The sequence below is a fragment of the Anastrepha ludens genome, chromosome 5 (assembly GCF_028408465.1).
Source record: "Anastrepha ludens isolate Willacy chromosome 5, idAnaLude1.1, whole genome shotgun sequence".
In the NCBI taxonomy this organism is placed as follows: domain Eukaryota; kingdom Metazoa; phylum Arthropoda; class Insecta; order Diptera; family Tephritidae; genus Anastrepha; species Anastrepha ludens.
In genome coordinates, this window is record NC_071501.1 from 73,214,983 (window position 1) to 73,229,822 (window position 14,840).

General features: G+C 36.7%; 1 protein-coding gene across 1 annotated transcript in view; it reads left to right on the plus strand.

Annotated features, from left to right (window-relative positions):
- LOC128863179 (uncharacterized) overlaps positions 1–14,840 on the plus strand; it is a 155,196-nt gene that overhangs the window by 47,892 nt on the left and 92,464 nt on the right. Inside the window, exon 3 of the mRNA XM_054102180.1 lies at positions 13,503–13,657. Within this exon, the coding sequence (XP_053958155.1) occupies positions 13,503–13,657 (155 nt within the window). The remainder of the gene's footprint in view (positions 1–13,502; positions 13,658–14,840) is intronic.

A 14,840-nucleotide genomic window follows, 5' to 3' on the forward strand; every position in this document is an offset into this window, starting at 1 on the left:
TTCTAAAGCTATTAAACTCGTCACTGTCATTAGTGGTGAAAGTCTTAACCGGACATCCTCTGATGCGATAAGACTCGCTATAATTTCATTTCTACTGCGGTAGTTGTTTGTTGTGGTAGAGTCATCTCAGCATCTAATCCTCATCTAGCTTTCGTCTTGACTATCCTGTTTCAATTACGCCTGCGGAACTTCCATATGTTATTGACCTCGTCTATTGTACTACTTTCATTTTTTCTCTCCTTTCATGTCTAGTTGCATTCTGTGTTTCTTTAGCTGCCCCCCCAAGCAACTATTTTGACCACCCAAACTGCTTTATTGTCAACTTCAAATATACACTGCCCTCAATAACATTCTAGTACTAAAATTGCATATATAGTCAGTCATACAACGTTTTCAATAAACTTCACTTCGCGTAAGGGCACTTTCTTATACAATAAATAAATCAAATATATTCAGGTTTTAATTAACCCATAAAATTCACTGAATTTGGTTAGTAAAAGTACCCACCCTCTACTAGAGAGTGGTCTATTTATTGTAGTATCCCACTTTTGAGCAAATCAAAATATGACTAGTCAAAGTATGATACTAATAGCATAGAATGGGGCACCTTTCGTTTCACTACCAAACTTTATTCAATCCACACATGCATATGAGTCAGTGGAAGTTTTCCGCCAAGGAATACATTTTTCATCTTCTCGCAAGCAATCTCATAAAATATCTGTGTGTTTTCAATAAGTCCATAGAGCAATTATATCCACACCACAGCCGATTTAAGCCATGCTACAGCTCAGTTTACCGGGCTTTCATAAAGCGGCCACTCACAGATGAGTGAATTTCACTGAGCGCACATATGTGTGAGTGTGAGAACGTTTCCAATAAGTAGTAGCATTATGCGGTAGATATTTGTTAAGAATATTAAATCCGCCGGCGGCCGCCGTAGCCGAATGGGTTGGTGCGTGAATACCATTCGGAATTCACCGAGAGGTCGTTAGTTCGAATCTCGGTGAAGGCAAAATTAATAAAAACATTTTTCTAATAGCGGTCGCCCCTCGGCAGGCAATGGCAAACCTCCGAGTGTATTTCTGCCATGAAAAAGCTCCTCATAAAAATATCTGCCGTTCGGAGTCGGCTTGAAACTGTAGGTCCCTCCATTTGTGGAACAACATCAAGACGCACACCACAAATAGGAGGAGGAGCTCGGCCAAACACCTAACAGAAGTGTACGCGCCAATTATTTATTTTTTTTTTTTTTTATTAAATCCGTTTTTGTTCACAACACATGCTTGCCCAAGAGGCGAAATTATAAGTACCTACACCGGAGTACAAAATAATAGAAGCGTGAGGAATTACGAGGATTCAACTATTTTTGTTTTCTAATTTATTTTTTATTTTTAAATTTCAATTAAAGTATAGTATATTCTACATTTTGTATTTAACTTTTTCTTAGTGATTTTATAAAATTATAGCGCATTCTACAATAAAAACATTCTAAATCAAAGTTCTAAACTTTGTAAAAAATTCACAAAAGTTTAACAAATTAAAACAAATATGTATATATACAAGTATATATTCAAATTTCCAACCTTTTATTCAGAGTTTTTAGAAAAGTTTAGGATACGCAGTTTCATAGCCCATTAAATTTTTGTACAACAAAGTGCAAGTTTCAAGTGGCTCAAAGTTCTCTTTGATTTTTGCCAATTTTTCTTCGTTGAGATGCTCGCCACTTCTTTTCATATAAAAGACTTCCGAACATGTGATTTATATGGAGTAAACTTGTCCAAATCGTATGAAAAAAATTGAGTAAATTCAAACTTACACTTTGGGGATGTCCATAAATTACGTGAGATCTTTAAGGGGGGAGGGGGTCGAGTCAAATCTCATCTAATCTTACGTTGGAGAGAGGGGGCAAATATCATGCAATTTTTTTCTGATTGAAACAAAAAAATTGTACATGCTTAAGATTTAATCTCAAGCGTAATCGTAGTATGATTAAGATCATTCACTAATTCGTTCGAAAGAAAATAATTTCATTAATACTTCGACGTTATATGTACATTACTACTGTCAAACCACCATATTTGTTTTATACCAAATAGCTCAATTTAATCTGAATTTACGGTACAGTGTAGCCCGTCGTTTGTTTTCGCGCCACTATCAGCCGAACGCGCGACTCAATGAACAAGAGCGTACGAGCTGAGTGGCAGCGACACACGGACAGGTCCCAACCTTCTTTGTTTATTCTTGTAAATGTTTTATTCGACTCAGTTCTTGCTCTTACTAATTTAAAATGAGTTATCAAGATTTTTATAACGCATACGTCAAAAGATACGTCTATAAGGCGAAGAAGTCCTGCCACGACGATGTGATAAAATTATGAAATACTGCGAAGCAAAAATTCCCGAAGAAAGAAGACTTAATACATCACATTAAACATGAGATTGAACGGCTTCTCAGGGAATCCACTGAGGGAAAAGTTCGGTCTACTTTAGCATTCCCTTAAAATGTAGGTTAAATATATATTTTTTAAGAAAATACTTTTTTTATATAAAGTTTATTGCTACAATTAATAGCATAAAAAAAACTGAAACAGTGAAATTCTTGATAAAATATGCTAAAATCATAACTACAAAATATTAGCACGGTCATTTCCTTCACTGTTTTCACATAATTCAAAATCAGCTACTTGTGATCAGCGATGATGTGGATGAAGCTATGTCGAACACTACACCATCTAACGTACGTCCCACTCCAGCACAAGATATTATGAAGAAACAGATTGCTAAGCTGCATATGGAGCTTGACCTAAGTGCTACAGCGCACGCCGAAGTGATCTGCATATGATTCTTCACGACCGTTTTCTGCCACCTCCATACCCTATCACTCAGGTTGATGGACGTTTGACAATTTCGGACTTTAAAGAACATGACGGAAAGTCATTCGCTCCATTTCGAATACGCCTACCGATTCAACCGCTGAATGCCTTCATCAGCCTTATGATCTCTATTGCCCAAGTATACGTGATAATTTAGAGAAAAGATGCTGCAGTACATGCGGTATTTACTTCGCATCTATCACAAGAGCTGCAGAGCACAGGCGAACAGCTCACATTGCACCAGCTAAGCAAGCGCGTATGTTCCGCAAAGTGCGACCCTCACAGATTGTCACAAGACGAGCTAATGAGTTACTGTGCGCAAGCGTCAACGGCTTAGAGTGGCTAGATCAGAACGAAGTTGAAGGAGCAGACGATTTTACTGAAAATCATATGGACATGTTGGTCCCAATAGTCTCTCTTGAAACCGCGCATGATTCTCCATGGACTGAATTAGAGTAGATATTCTTTTTTTAATCGCAGTAGTTACGATTTAAGTCTTCTATTGTTAACTTTTTATTACGCTTATAACTCTCAGCAATATTGATTACTAGTCTTAACTAATTGTAAATAAAAGCACGAAGCAAATTTTTTTTTCTCTTTTTACAATAACAATCAATGCGTTTACATAATAAACCCACATTTTGAAAAATCTCACGTGAGATTGGGGGATGGGGGAGGGGGTTGAATAAAATCTCACGACATCTCACCAGGGGGGGAGGGAGGTGTAGAAAATGAATGGGGCATGGAGCTATCTATATTCCTCGAAGTTTTCTAAAGTTGCTGATTAAAAAGTTGGAAATTTTCATAAATTTTTCTTTTTAATTTAAAAAGTTGGAAATTTTCAGATTTTTTTTTTTAATTTGTTACATTTTTGTGAATTTGGTACAATGTTTTGAGTTAAATAATTTTTATTGTAGACCGACCTTTTATGCAAATACCAAAAATTTGCTAATTCGTCGCGCTCCTATTATTTCGAACACAGGTGTACCGAACCATATAGTGGCACAGACGCCACTTTAACACAAAAGAATTCACACACACGCACGCTAGAGGATAGCTGGGCATTGAAAACCGGGAACAATGCATAATAAAAAAAAATGGAAAATAAAAATCTAGATGGAAATGTGGAGTGAATACGAACAGTTACTTACCAATGCACTGGATACATGCAAATTAAATTGAAAATGGTGTGGAAGCTGAAGAATGCTAAAGAATATGGAAAACAACGTCGTTGTAGAGGTACAGCCATATGCACGCTCATTTACATATGTATGTGTGTACGTGTGTGCGTTCATACATGTACTATATGAACGAAGACTCTACAAATTTCCGGTCAGTTTATTTTCTATTACAGTGAAATTTCCATGCTTGTGCGATTTGTAAATTTGCACGCAGAAAATAAAATTGGAAAAAATGGAAATAAGAATGAAAAGTAAACTAGAAATAATGCCCTAAAAGCATATATGTATGTGTGTGTGTGTATTGCAAATAAGCATAAGAAACGTAGTAGTGAGTCTTTTAAAAAGTTTGCCCTGCTTACGCTGACGGTGTGCACAAAATCAGCATAATAACTGCACAACACAAGAATGAGTAGCAGCAGCAGCAGTACAGGTAGTGCCGAAAAAGGGTGCAATGGGTGGGCGGTGAAATTGCAAAAGCGTTTATATGTATACGAAGAGTACGAGTTTCAATAACTTTCTCAAGTGAAATTGTGTTTGAATTTAAATAAAAACTGAATTACCCCTTTGAATAACTTATTTAAACAGCAAAGTTTTTTGAAAGTATGCGGGGAGAAACTGAGGACAAGAGATCAAGAAAGGGAACAGATCAAACAAGTAGGAAAAGTAAAAGCCAGAAACAAGGCTCGGCGTCGAAAAAGTATTAAATAAGCTGGGAGTTTTGAAGAAAAAATTCAACTTTAACCAATGATATGGTAGCAAAACACACAAAAACAAACAAACCGAAAGAGTGCTACGCCGCCAAAAAAATATTAAATAAGCTGGGAAATCTGGAGAAAAACTTTAACTGAAAGCGAAGATCTGGTAGCACAAAAAAAAAACATAAATAAATAAAACGAATAAAAAAAAACCAAAGTCAGCAAATAAACATTAGATGTGGTTTTTGCAAGAATTGCGGGAAAGGGTGAAATTAGATGAACTTTTCACAATATTGCACTGTTTAACCCCTGTGGGCGCAGCAATAAATTTTGTCTAATAAATATTCAATCGAAACATTTTAGAGGGAAAAGTTCCTTTTATATTTTGAAAGAAACTCTGGAGTTTGGTCAACGTTAACTTTGGTTGCGATTAATTTTTTTTTCTTCTTCTTCTTAATTGGCGCGATAACCGCTTACGCGTTTTTGGCCTAGTTTAACAAAGCGCGCCAGTCGTTTCTTTCTCGTGCTAACCGGTGCAATTGGACACACCAAGTGAAGCCAAGTCCTTCTCCACCTGATCTTTCCAACGCAGAGGAGGCCTTCCTCTTCCTCTACTACCACCAGCTGGTACCGCATCGAATACTTTCAGTGCCGGAGCGTTTGCATCCATTCGGACGACATGACCCAGCCAACGTAGCCGCTGGATCTTTATTCGCTGTGCTATGTATATGTCGCCGTAAAGCTCATACAGCTCATCGTTCCATCGTCTGCGATATTCGCCGTTGCCAACGTGCAAAGGTCCAAAAATCTTGCGCAGAATCTTTCTCTCAAACACTCCAAGCGTCGCTTCATCGGATGTTGTCATCGTCCAAGCTTCTGCGCCATACGTTAGGACGGGCATGATGAGAGTCTTGTAGAGTGTTAGTTTTGTTCGTCGAGAGAGGACTTTACTACTCAATTGCCTACTTAGTCCAAAGTAACACTTGTTTTTTTTTTACATCATTCAAATTTATGCGAAAGAAGAGAACTACAGTCCGCGAAAAATCTATACTACCCCAATTTTTGAAAAGTTTTGACGACCTTTTTCAGTTTCTTTATATGTATATTCATAAATTTATATTATATATAATAATACAACATACATCATATAAATGAAAGTTTCAAACTTTAATTCAGATTCAAAAAAAAACAAAATTCAAAAAATATTCACTATAATTTCAATATTTCCAATACTTTGATCATAACTAAAACACAACTGACCACGCTCAAAATTAATCACCCTATCGGAAGATTTATAATCTTTGCAAATGCCGTCCTACGTCAATCAAATTTGACACTTGTGGCTAAAAACAACGTTCCGAACTTCCTAAAGTTCGCACAATAGCTCTCAAATTCACCAGACGCGCATCCGATGGATTATTCTCTTTGGACCATTTTGGAGAGCAAGGTCCAAACTAACAGATTCACCAGTCTCAAGGCACTGAAAAAAGCCATGGTCGGTGTGTGGGCCAAAATACCTGCAACTCACATTCGGGCAGCTTGCGATTCATTTCTGGACCGTCTCAAGGCCATAGTCAAGGCAAAATGTGGTCATATCGAATAAAAGTAATTTTCCAAACCAAATTTATGTCATTTTTTATTGGTTACACTTCGAATGCCGGACCCTGCATAGTACCTTCAGTAATGCATCGTCTGGCGTCTCCTTTGGCAAAAGTACTATCGGGTTTTTGCCAGTGCTTATCGGGCGCAACCGCTTCTAAAAGTAACCAATAAATTTTATATAGGAAAGTGTAAGTTTGCAGTGGCTCAAAGTTCTCATTGATTTTTGATAATTTTGTTGTTTTTTGTTCAATGTATTCAAGATGGATGTCTTCTAAAAACATCGTGCCTCGAGTAGAAACTTTTATATACATTGCAGCAAACCATAGATATTTTCAGTGCATGGAATTCAATGGAAATTAATATTTTATTACCATGATATGACTCCTCATATCATCAACGAATCCCCGCTCATCTGTTGACGATTTTAGAATGCATTTTCTATCTCCTCATCATGTCTACCGAAGTTGACCTCTGTTCGTCGTTGAAGGCAACTGATTTGTCGTTTTAGAAGGTCTTTCCAGAGACAAGCCTAGATATAGAAGTAAAACATGTAAAAATTAATTATTCATGTTTCACTATTTTTAGTCAAAGTACGGCTCTTAACAATTATATGTGAAACATTACATCATTTAAATGTCACCATGAACGCGCCTACAAATAAAATCTGTCAAACAGTCGATTCATGAAATTGTTGAGATCTTGCAGATATCGATGTTGAAGGATATTCAGCAATACTTTGCGCTACACCCGCTCTTTTCTCAACGGAACGCTAGTTTCCTGAAATGGGAACGTAGACTATAATGTCCCGTTTATTATTGAGTCAGAGTTCCTAAGTCCTCTCTACCCAGGTAAAGGAGTTTATTTAATGATCTTCTATAATGTACTATAAACTGTTTTGCCTGCCTCTATCCTGGAACGTAATTGCTTATTGGTTAATTTTTCTTACAATTTCATAAGAAAATATATTCGAAAATGACGGAACTATTGAGCCAATCAAAGGGTCATATATGAAATTTTTAAGATTTCCTTTATTTTATTACTAAATTTTTTTTTTTTTGTTTTGTCAATCTCAGATGCCTCACTCTTTATTGGGTAACACAGTTTTTTCATTAGCTTGCCACCTCACACCTTTCGTTAGTAAAAATCTCGTTATAAGTTTATTATATTTCCTGTCATGAAACATCATCTTCATGCGACATCTTTTAAGATGGTGAATACCGATTTCACAGGAAAAATAATAAATTAGTTTTGACACTATTTTCCAAGTTTTCGGATATTTTGCCTTCGCTTATAACCAAATTACAAACTTATATAATTTGTTTTAGGCTACCGAAACAAGGTTTCCAAACGAAAGCGAAAAAGGCAAGGAAGTACAATCTCATGTCACAGTTTGTGGGCACCTCAAATATGCTTTTCATTTGCCACTAAACGGGAAAGAATAAGAATCATATTGTGGCGAACAAAGTAAATATGCGTAGATTAGAATTTGCCAACTCAATATGTAGGTCATAAAAGGATCTACCCAACATGAGCGGGCGCGCACATTTACATACAAAAAATAAACCCAATTTCCTATTCGCCCATATGTTTGTACATTCTCGTATTTACATGTATACTTTTCCCTCTTCCAGTGCGTTATTTTTTATGAGAATTTTTTTTTTTTTTGTAGTCGCACATATTTCTCTAGTTAACCCAAAATTTGCATATCTTCACAAAAAGGTCAACAGATTTTCGCATAAATATTGTAGCAAACTTCGGATGCGGAGTCCATTGTATGTCCACTGAAACGGTGGGGAGGTAATGCGTTAGTCGGCCGAACTTGAGCCTTAACCACAAAATTTATCGCTTACACATTAGCATATGCGAGTGAACATGCAACTTTTATTCACTTTTCTTCCTTTGCGAGATTTCTCTAATTTGGGATTAGCAGGCGCACGTAAAGGATAGGCAAAAACACAGACAATCTTTGCGGAATCCAATAAGAGTCTGGCAAATTTATAAGCTTTTAGGTTCTATTTACTTGCAATAAAAATAATTATATTAAATAATTTAGATCATTATTTTTGGGATTTGAAATTAACTCTGTTTTTTTTTTTGTGTGTTGCAAAGCCTCCATTTACTACAGTTTGATGGCAAAGTAACACTATAGTGCCTGGATGTGTATGGGTTTTTGGAATAGTGCAATTCCACGTCAAGTGGTTCAAGTACTATTGGTATAGTTGTAAATTTCGCTGAAAATTGGTTTAGTTGTAGGTTGGTGTATAAGAAGAAGTAATCTTAAATAAATAATAAAGAAAGAAAACAAATGTAATAATTGTGAGATTTCGAAAACCATTTTTTAATGCCTTGTCTCTGCTTATTAATGTGAAGGGTTTTTCAATAGGGGCGGGTAGATGTGTGAATAAAACAAGCTGTGTGTGAGTTATTGACAAAATTATTTTTTTATTTGAAAGGCGCATATATGCCATTAACGGAATGGAACGGATCCGAGTGGTCCAATTTTCAATGACTCTTCCGCATAGATCCAGCTGAATTTGAGCGATGGCCTGTGTTATGTTCACTTTAGAGCATCGGTCGATTGTGGTTTATTTGCATAGACCTGAGACTTCAAGAAACCCCACAGGAAAAAGTCTAGCGGGGTCAAATCGCATGACCTTGGTGGCCAATTCACATCACCCCTGCGAGAGATAACCTTACCCTCAAATCGTTCATGCAGAATGTCAATCGTGGCGTTTGCTGTGTGGCACGTAGCGCCGTCCTGCTGGAACCACATGTCGTCTAGGTCCATATGGTTCAATATGGGCCATAAGAAATTGGTTATCATCGTTGTGTAGCGCTCGCTGTTGACGGTGACCGCCTCACCAACGTCGTTTTCAAAAAAGTACCCCAAAACTGGGGTTCCCTTCCAAACGATTCGAAGCCCAGTCAGCGAACAAACGGCGTTGTCTATGGTCATCAACTTTGAGCTCCTGGGTCAACTGGATCTTGTACGGGTGTAGGCCCAAGTCCCTACGCAAAATTCGCCAAGTTGAAGTCTGCGAAAGGCCAAGTTCTTGTGCACGGCGAGGAATAGACTGCCTCGGGTTCTGCTGTACACTTTCACGGACCGCGGCAATGTTCTCGGCTGATCTTGCGTTCCTTGAACGTACGGGTGTTGGCTAAACAGTAGACAACCCGGTCGTCTCAAATTTGGCCACCAAACGTTGAAGAGTCGACTTTGAAGGGCCACCACGTCTACCGAAAAATGGGCGCAATGCGCGCAACGCTTGCGTTAATGAACACTCATTTTGATAATAAAGTTTTATCATTTGAACGTGCTGTTCAATCGTGTAACTTGCCATGATGATTTGGCATAAACAACTGAATAATAAACAAAAGATTCGACAGATGTCACCAGAACAAAATGGCTGCCACAGAGCGCCAAAATCGGCTCGCGCCAATTGAAAACCCCTTTATTTGGCGGCGCTTCGCTTGATCTGCAAACGGGCGTAGTGCACATATCCGCGCACGTAAGCTAGCGCTTCGATAGGACAGTATTTTGGCCAGATTTTTCAAGGGCCCCCTGTACTTATTTGAATATAAGTCAAAAGTGTGAAAATCGTGCTAACAAATATTGATCTAGTCTGAGCTATTAATGAAAAAATAAGAAAAAAATTAAGAGAAGATATGTTTAACAAAAAAAATATCTTTCGGAAAATTTTTTAATATAATTTTTTAATATAAAAGATATCTTAATTTTTTTTTTTTTAATTTTTTCAGCTTGCTTCTAATTATATTGTAAAATTTATTATACTTCAAAATACTTGGATCACTTGATCTGTAATCAAAAATCATTATCATCCTTATTACCATTTAGCCGTTTGAGTTGAACATAGGCCTCGTCATTGTCTATCTTGTTTTCTGTTTATATCCAATTTATCGTTATTCTTTTGATGTCAGCACTCCATCATGTGGGCGGTCTTCCAATTTCCCTCTTGTCTTCTCCATCTGGTATCCGCAAAACGCGCTATGTCGCCAGCCCATGTGGCTGTTTACTCCCAGTATCGATATTTCCATTGCTCTTCGAGAAACGCGCAATTCCTGAACAGTACTTTCCGTAAGAGTAGACACTTCGCAGCCATAGGGTATAGCGAGCAGAGCTCTTTAAAGGCATACGAGCTCGTATAGGTAAATTACTTTTAAAATTATATTTGAGCTTTCCAAACACCACCCATCCTAGACCAACTCTTTATGAGATTTTCTGAGTTTGGTTATCTTTGCCGATTGTGATTTCATATCCGAAATATTTATATTCAAAACCTGATCCAATTCAACACCTTCATATATTATAAGATTACCACCTGTTACTAAATTTGTCATAAATTGTGTTTTTTGCACGTTCATGCTGAAACCAACGCTGTCTGCAGCTTCTTTCAACTCTTTATGCATTTCTCAGTGAATAATAAACGGGGCACTATAGTCTACGTTACCATTTCCGGAGACTAAGAATCGTAGAAATAAGCGTCTGTCGGTTTTCCCGACCTAGTCGATGAAGAGCCACATCCTCAAAAAGTGTGAAAGTCTCGCAAGACGAGAACTCTTACTCTTAGATGATTCTAAATTCTTTGATTATGCTGAACAAAAAACTTCAGGAAGTGCACAAATTCGTTAGAAGCTTTCAGTTATAAGTCCAATATTTACAATTTACGCGCACCACCTTAATCTTTCAAACTTATACGCCTTTTCCAAGCAGAGAAAACGAAGAATTATTTCTATAAGTAAATTTGTTTCCATTTTTCGAAATTAAATATATTTATTTTTCTACTAAGTTAAGAAATAAGATTTCAGATAATTGACTAAATCTTTGACACTAAATCTTTTAACCCGATTTTCATTATGAAAAACTCGTAATTGAAAAGTATTTTCAGCAAAATGGCGCGATATGTGTTCTTAAACTCTATGGAAAATGCATAAATGAAGGTTCTTTCAAAAGTGCCGCCTAGATGTCAATAGTGAAAATTTCTTAGACGGTGCGGCTATTTATGTCATCTTTGACATTTGTGAGGTAGACAGATGTACAGTTTTACCCAATAGAACAACGCGTTAACACTATTGAAACTTATTATGAAAATGGTCGATCTTTCAAAACAACATATCGCAATTTGTTTGATGGAAATGATCGTCCGAATGTGTTGACAATTCAAAGGTTGGGGCCATTTTTTTAACCTGTCCAAAAATAGAATTTGTCGAACGTTCCAAAATACGCCTCTGTCGCGATGATGACTTTCTCGTTTGAACTAAATTTTTTTCCCCGCAATCCATTTCTTCTTATTAGGGACCAAACAAAAGTCGCAAGGAGTCGAATCAGGCTTAATTCCTGCAGTTTGGCAGCAACAACTCCGAGTGAATGTGCTGGTGCGTTATTGTGGTGAAACAGCAGCTTTTTCTTCGCCAAATGCGGCCGTGTCTCCTTCAACTTTTTGCGAAAGCGGTCCAATAATTTACTGTAGTATTGGTCGATGATCGTTCTTTATTTTTCTAAAAAATCCATGAGAATGACGTCGTTCGCATCCGAAAAAGTCGTCGCCATGACCTCTCCGGCCGATGAGACTGTTTTCGCCTTATTTTGAGCAGATTCACCTTGAGAAATTGTTTTGATTAATACTTGGTTTCTGGTGTGTAATGATGAATCCAGGTTTCATCAACGGTGGCAACTCAACGCAAAATTCCTTCGGCTCGCGCTTAAGTTGCTCCCACACTGCTTTGATGTTAATTGCAGCATGTTGTTCACGTGTGAAAATTAAGTGATTTTCAAAAATTTTGTTTTTATAAGTAGGGATGATTATTTGAAGATCGGACAACTTATAATTTATTTAATATATAATAAACTATACTGACACAAATTTTTATTAAATAATATTAAAAATTACAATTGTTATTAATATTAATGCAATGACGTCATAAAAAACTGATGCACCCTGGTGGCCAGTAAGTAAAAAACTAAAAAAAATCTTAATCTATACATCAATGGCTACCGTCATACGTGGCGTTTTTTTTATTTAATTTTTTTTTGAGAAAATGGTGCAGGTTTGGAAAATGAGTTTGTGTTTTTACCCCTTTTTAGTTTCCGAAAGGCTTGAAAAAATATTAATTTTTGGAATTATAAAAAACGGCTGTGTACGACTGTAGCCAATACATGTACAAAAATTAAAAAAAAAATTAAATCGGTTCATAAATTTTCGAGAAATCAAGGACACCGTGTTCAGAAAAGTCGTTTTGAGAAAAACGCGTTTAAAGTTTTCACTGGCCGTTGTAACTCACTACCTGCACTTATTTTATTTGGTGTAACTTCGTCAATTTTCAAGATTGTACGTTAAAAATTTGTTTACATATCTTTGAATATATCTACTTTAAGAAAACGCAAAAAAAAAACAAATCACAGTGGTGTTCTCCCTTAGCTGTCACCATGAGCGCGCCTAGAAATAAAATATTTGCCTTAAAACAAGAATATTCTTCTTCCTCTTGAAATTGAACGAAATGAAAAAAAATCGATTTTTTTGAAAAATCACAGTTGTGTTCCCCCTTAAGTCCTCTAACAACTTTCCAAGTATGTTTTTTTTTGGTGTTTATTAAAGTAAGGTTCAAAAAGTTACTTCTAAAATTTTCATAACAAATACAATATTTTCTAGAACATTTTACTTTTCTAATGACTTCCCAATTGTGTTTTTTTGCATCTTTCTTGAAATAAGAGTTAGAACAACACAATTAGTTAGAAGCTAATGGGGTTAAAATGCTGTACGAAAATAGTTTCTGTGAAATTTTACTTCAAACATCTTAAGCTTCCACTTCGCTAAGCCATATATTCTAAATCCTCTCCTGTAGTTGAAAAAAATCGACTTTGAAATCACAAATCTAACTTTTGTAAATCCATCGAGTACTTTGTTACTGGGCAGGTATACTTTCAGAAAATATTACAAAAGTCTGTGCTGCTTTGAGTTGTCATAAAATTGTGGCACACTGTTATTGCATGCAACATATTGATTTAAGCATTTTGTTCTATACGCCAAGTAAATAAAACATGTAAGCATCTATTGTCAATTAAATTCAATAGATATTTTTACTCTCACATTTTAATTAATTAATTCTTGCCAACCCAACAATTTTTCATTTCAGACCTCCGAGAATTGCCCATATGGCGGTACAGACTGTTCACCATTATTGGTCTCCTGGGAAGGTGAAGCTGAAATACAGTCGGGCGATATTTTAATAGTGGAAATAAATGATGCTTTATTGAATTTGAATGAGCATAACAACACACACACAAGTCTGTAAGTATTGGAGAGTACGCAACATGCGTGAGGCATAAAATAAAATGACATTTTACGAAAGATATTAAGTAGATATTAAATGAGTGTGCGCCTATTCTATTGATAAATATTGAATGCTTCATAGGCCGTGGCAAGGGAAGACTGCCCCAGTATATTTACGACAACACTTGACAACATTGTTTTGAGAAATGTAAGGCGCTGGCTGGATTGGCCCCCTAACAAGGAGGAGTGCTTGCTGATATGAGCATATGCACGTACATGTTCCTGTATAAAAATGGGAATATGTTTTCTGATGCACAAACATATAAACATTTCTCCAGGAAAATCATCACTCCTTCTTTGTATACCTGCGAGCAAATAGCTATTTTGCTTAGCAACCTGTCTAGTGCTTCGAGCGTACCTTGATGGCCATTAGAGCAAAATGGAACTTTTGTTTTTCAAGCTACAGCTCTTACAAGCAACTTTTGCGCTGTGTCACATTATGTTTGCTCTAATTCTGTGCACAACTTTTTTCTTTAGAATTTTGTATTATTCAACTTCCATCCTACCGGACACTCTACAAATGCAAGCAAATATGTGTGTAGGTGCTTACACGTTTTGGGTGTTCACAAACTTTGACGAAGCGCAACAAAGGTAGCTTGAAATTGTATAGTTGCACACCTTAAATACTTCCGAAAATTGTATGTTGCATTTAACAGTTCTCCTTCAGGCATCCTACAAATTTATCGGTAATTTAAATTTCGTTTATCTATTTTAGATTATTTCCCAGTGTAATTTTCTTCTATACTCCGATGATATGAGAATTTTTTATGAAATTAAATTTCCAGCAGACTCATTCATTCTCCAACGTAATTTGAATAAGTTATAAAGCTGGTGTTTATTATTTTATATATTTTTTTTTTGTTGTGGAGGTGGCACAAAGCATTGAAACCCGAAGCGTGAGATTTGCCTCGGCTCGCCGCACAGCCCCTGCTGCGTTTCCATTTGTCCGTGGAACTACCGTTAGGTATTACTTTGGGGCGGGGAAAGGCGTATTTTCTTTCTACGAACATTTGCGGAGACGCCCCGCACAACGCAACTTTGGGATGATTTTATTTGCTATATTGCAAAGGCGGTCGCCGTAACCGAATGGGTTGGGGCGTGACTACCATTCGGAATTCACAGAGAGAACTTAGGTTTGAAT